Source organism: Macadamia integrifolia, chromosome 9 (assembly GCF_013358625.1).
Source record: "Macadamia integrifolia cultivar HAES 741 chromosome 9, SCU_Mint_v3, whole genome shotgun sequence".
Lineage (NCBI taxonomy): Eukaryota > Viridiplantae > Streptophyta > Magnoliopsida > Proteales > Proteaceae > Macadamia > Macadamia integrifolia.
Genome location: NC_056565.1, coordinates 882,993 through 888,281, shown reverse-complemented (window position 1 = coordinate 888,281; position 5,289 = coordinate 882,993). Strand labels below are relative to the sequence as shown.

The 5,289-nt window shown below is 36.2% G+C and overlaps 1 protein-coding gene across 2 annotated transcripts in view; it reads left to right on the top strand.

Moving 5' to 3' along the window:
• Positions 1 to 657: 657 nt before the first annotated feature.
• Positions 658 to 5,289, top strand: part of LOC122089268 — a 17,317-nt gene continuing 12,685 nt past the window's right edge. Inside the window, exons 1-4 of one of the 2 annotated variants that reach the window (XM_042658856.1) lie at positions 658 to 814; positions 1,590 to 1,704; positions 4,709 to 4,811; positions 4,991 to 5,050. In XM_042658856.1, coding sequence (XP_042514790.1) covers positions 1,592 to 1,704; positions 4,709 to 4,811; positions 4,991 to 5,050 — 276 coding nt within the window. In that variant the 5' untranslated portion in view covers positions 658 to 814; positions 1,590 to 1,591. The other variant, XM_042658857.1, reaches the window with a different exon arrangement.

Below are 5,289 nucleotides of genomic sequence, written 5' to 3'. Positions count from 1 at the left end.
CTTCACACTCTATCGTGTTTAATGTTTACCAAACTATTTGTATTTTCTTTTATAAAAAATAGTTTTCATTAATCTTTTTTGTTAAGTAGATAAAAATCAATTTTTTTTTCAAATGATACCAAATAGGGCGTTAGGTGAGTTGCTATATATAACGCTAAAAAAAAAAAAAATTGGTTTGCAAGTCTTTTTCTTGGCTAAAGAAGTTTGGAAGTACACTATTGGGCCGTTTGATAACGTTTCAAGAAATGCATTTCTGCCATTTCTGTGTCTAGAAACGGAACAAAAAGCGTTTGATAAAACTGTTTCGTTTCACTTGTTTTCAGAAATAGAAATTGAAATTTTTACCTATTTATGGTTCAAGAAACGACCCATTTGCCGTTTCTGAAAGTGATTCGTGGCCATTCTTTGGTTGGTTACTATCGACTTTCAGTAACATGACTTATCAAACACATTAAATTCCATTTATGTTTTTATAAATGAAAATTTATGTTTTTACCATTTCTTGGAACAGAAACGTTATCACACAGGCCTATGATCTCAAATTTGGGGAATCTTCATGCCTCACCAATGGTAGCACAAGGAATGGCATAATCCTCGTGGGGCTGACATGGCGAGTTTTTTTTTTTTCGGTAGAAACATGGTCAGTTTAAAAGAGGGAAAACAATGAACAAATCATGTGAGAGAGAGAGAGATTGAGAGGGCGATCGTACACTGTTGTTGACGAACCAAGGTACCATCTCGTTGGTGTTCAGTTTCCCTTAGCACGAATTCGACGAACAGCCACCGATCGAAAGGGGATAATTGGATAAAGAGGGTATGTCTTCTGTGTGTGTCTCTCGATCTCTCTGACGAAGAGGGATTCGATTCACAGTGTGTCAAGCATATATCGTTGTCTAAACTATTCCCCAAACGGAAAATTTCTGCTTTTCTTCTTCTTCTTCTTCCTCTCCTGCAGGTGCAGGTAAGCTTCGAAAGATGGATCTGTCGGTTCCGTATTCCCTGTTGTCAGGATTTGTTCTTCCCCATTGCCGATTGTTATTAATTACTTTTCCCTTCCTCATTCGTAGATATCTCTTATCCTCTTGCGCTTATTTGCTCTTTTGACACTTTATTTTCCATTTTTTTATATATATATATATATAATAATAATTTCCCCATCGGAGAATTTAGTGTGTTGCAGATTGCTCAATTACATATGAGTTCGTTGTGCCTGTTATCAAGAAAATGATAATTTAATTTATTTATTTCATCCCACTTTCTATGTAAACCCGGAGAGGTTTCATGGCGTTGCCCTTGTGCTTCTAACAGTTTCAGATTTCGAGTATTCAACTCTAGTCATCTAAACTCACAATTCGATTTGAAATCAGGGTTAATTTATAGTGTTCTATTTCAATAATTGTGTGAAGGTCATGCTCCTTATGTCTGGTTCAGGGAGCTCGGTTCTGTCCCAAATAAACTTCGCTTTCTACCGTGTTCTTTGGTTTCGCTTTACTTCGTTTGTCCATTTATGTCGTTGATTTTTTACATTCTGATTCACTTCTGTTTGTGTGCTAATTGATGTTTCTGGGTTTATCTGTGACGTGACTTAGGAATGATGAAGGGAGCTGTGGTGACATTATTGGCATTTTTGCTTCTTGCAAATCGAATCAATTTTGGTTCAACTTCACTCTCCACTGCCCCGGCATTTTTGTGGTCCCCATACCAGTATGCTCATATTTTATGCCTTTGTTATTTAGTGATAGAGAAGGAAGATGAAATGCATATTTATTCATCATATTTATCTCAGTACTAAAGTGTTGTTGAAACAGTTGCTTACCTTATTTGGTATTGAAACTTTTGTTCTTTAAGTTTTCCATGGATTGGAAGTTCCTTTAGGGTTTAACAATTAACCCTGGTGTTTTGTAGAATTTTATGAATACTTTGATTCTTCTACTTCACTTGTGAATCATGCATCAGATATTCTGCCTCTTTGTAAAATGTTTTTGCTGTAAGCATTATCGTATGGGTTCTCACTTCGTTAATCTAAAACATGCACTTTCTTCATCTCTTCGCATTTTTTGTCGTCCCCTCCCCCTCGTCCTTCTGCTTTGAACCATGAAAATCAATACTTTCTTTGAAAATTGAGCAAGAGGTGGAACCATTTCAGAGGATAGCCATATGGCTATGGTGGGATACTAGATTGAGCCAAAGCCAAAAGGCTGTAGAAAATGTTCATTAAGTTGCAATTTACTTCTTTAATGAGGATGTCAGGGAAACTGAGGAATGATATTCTGGAGGGAAATTTTTGAGGAGGATGTTTCCATTATAATGTCAAGCTGAGCCGCTGTAACAGAGATATGCTTCTGAAGTGATTTCTGACCAGTGCCTGTTGACCAAACATAAGAGAAATTGTTTTGAGATGGCAATATGACCAGTTATGCTTTGTGGTTTTAGATGATGAAGAAACTAACGTGAAAGGAAATTATCAATGAGTGCACAAGGAGGAACTGAGGAGAGCCAATGCTCTATACTTTGATTTTGGCTGGCATGGACTTCAGTCCCTATGGAATTTGAAATGCTATGTGATGTTTTATTATAATGGTCTGGCATAATCGATTACTAAATAAAATGGTCTTAGATATTCTGTTAAATTAGGAAGTCCATGGAATTCTGCACGCAAAGGATGATAATTCCCAAATGCTATAATGTTGGAGACACATCTGTAATCTATTAGCCAAACAACAACACCAACTCAGCCTTATACCAACTAAATGGGGTCGGCTAAGATGGGCCTGGGTTTGAGTATATCCATTGCATATTGGGTTAGGGTAACTAGGCTGTGCTGACCCACTGAGGAGGGTCATAGCTTTCCAGCCCCTGGCCAAATGGCCTTGGCCTCGGTAAGATCTAGAGGAATAAACTGCAGTAACACTTACTGTAAAGCAGAAGAAAACCATCAACATAATATACTCATTTTAATAGAAATAGAATTATTCAAACACTAGTAGTCCACTTACAACAGCAACGATGCACAAGGTTATATCAAAGCTGCCAATTTGGGTTTAACTTTGTTTTGGAAGTTGTCTTTTTTTTTTTTTTTTTTTTTGAGGGGGCCCACTAGGAGCCATACAAGGGACCCACATAGGAGTCAAGGAAAAGACCCACAAAGGGGCCAAAATGGGGGCCCAAGGGGCCACAACCTTCTTGGAAAGCAAGAGAGATACTATTAGTTATGTGACTAGATGCCATCAAGGGGACTTCCATCCACTAAGGAAGTCCTTGAAGGGCTCTCCTGAGGGAGAATTGATGCAATTGCATTAGACTTTAATCCCGTATGGAGGCCTATGCACAAGTTTGGGAGGCTCATAAGGTGCTTATGGCAGTCCAACAACAGCAACAAACTCAGCCTTATCCCAACTTAATGAGGTCGGCTACATGGATCCAAACAAAACAAAGTAGGTAAAGACTGAGGTCTAAGCAGAAAAGGTGGATGAAGAGGTGAGAAATAGAGAAAAAGAAATGGGATGAGAAATGAAAATGATAATTTCATAAGAGATGAAGAATGCAAGATGAAAAATGAAAGACAAAAGATGAAAGTGTGAGGGTATGAGGAAAGAAGACAGCCTAGCAAGGTGGGACAAGCACAGCTATAGTCCTGTATTTGTTTATTTATTTTTTTGGTTTTATTGTAAGGGGTCCTTTTTATAAGCCAATAAAGTGGGGATAAAGTTAGTACGCCGGAATAGTTTTAAGTGTTTGAGTTAGAATAATTAATAGCTAGATAAAGTTCTGTTTTGAGTTTAGTTACTTTATTGAGTGTGAGTGTGAGTGTGATTGTGATTAGGAGTCCGTTTATGTGTCAAATTAAGAATTTTAGAAGATACACACACACACACACACACATATATATATATATATATAAACTATAATACACTGCCCTTATCAATTAGGGATGATTTGAGTGAAGAATATAATATTTTTTAGTGAGATAGATAATATTTTCTAGTAAGACATAATATTTATTATTTTTTTAAAATTTAAATTTCGTTGTTGTTGAGCAGTGCATACAAGATTGGTATCACAATCTGGATTTCTTCTTTTCTGTTCTCATTTTCCTCTCAAGAAGATTGATCTCATTTTTTTTCCTCCCATTCCATTGATCTGATTTCTTCCTTTAACAATGCAGTTGCTTCTTTTTTCCTAGATCTGATCACTGATTTGATCATTGGGCCTGCTTGCATTTCTGATTACATTAGTAAACTTTCTGTCTCAGCTTATCCTCTTTGATCCACGTTGGGCAGCAGAAATACAGGCATATTGTTGTTGCTCAATGCTAATGATACTTCTGTATCAGTCCCTTTACTACTGCCTCCTATTTTTCCCACCCCCTTTTCTGAATTAGTTGTTAGTTGAATACTGAATTTTTCCATTTCTGCCTTTACATACTTCCACCATCCAGTATGAGTAGTTTGTTCACATCAATTTATTTCTTCCTTGTGCTATGGAATTATTCCTTTACTAAATCAAAGGTTGGCACACTTTTACCAGAACATCTTTATACTTTTTCAAAGATATCTTTTGATGACTAACCTTATCTAAATTTAGTTGTCACTTATCTTTATCTTTCTTAATACTTACATCCAGATCCTATTGATGGTTATATTGACAATTACTATCTTTACTTTAATCTGTAATTTAACCTATATTAGTAATCATGATTGGGGTACAGGTTATTATACAATGAGGTGAAAGAATCTGTCAACTATCGAACAATATCATCAAAGGATTTAGCCAAGTCTGTTCTGTTTCAAGGGGGCTGGTTAAACTTGCTGGTACTCTGTTTTCCTTTTGGTTAAAATCTTTTGTGTTAGTTTTTCTATTTATCATTTAAGACTTCGTTTTTCTTGGGCTTTTGTTTTCTTTCTTCTTCTTCATATTTTTTTTTTGGGGGGGTGGGTGGGTTGGTATTGCACTTCAGTTCCTCATACTTTGTATATATATTTTCGTTTAGTGCTCATCGGAGAACTCTCAGCAATCTATGGATTTCATGCTTGTTTTTGTTGGCAAAGAGGTGAGACCCTTTAAGTAGTATTACATTTAACTTCTTTGACATGTAAGCCATGATGTTTTTTCCCATGTATTACTTCCATTGACTTTGCATTATCTTCTTTTTTCTCTTCATCATTTTGTGAGTTGTTAGAAAAGGCCTTGTGCCTATGCAAACATGATCAATAGCTACATATTATTAATCTTTCAACTGTTTATTTTTTTTTGTTATTAATATCCTTTTTTTGGGGGTGGGGGGGGGGG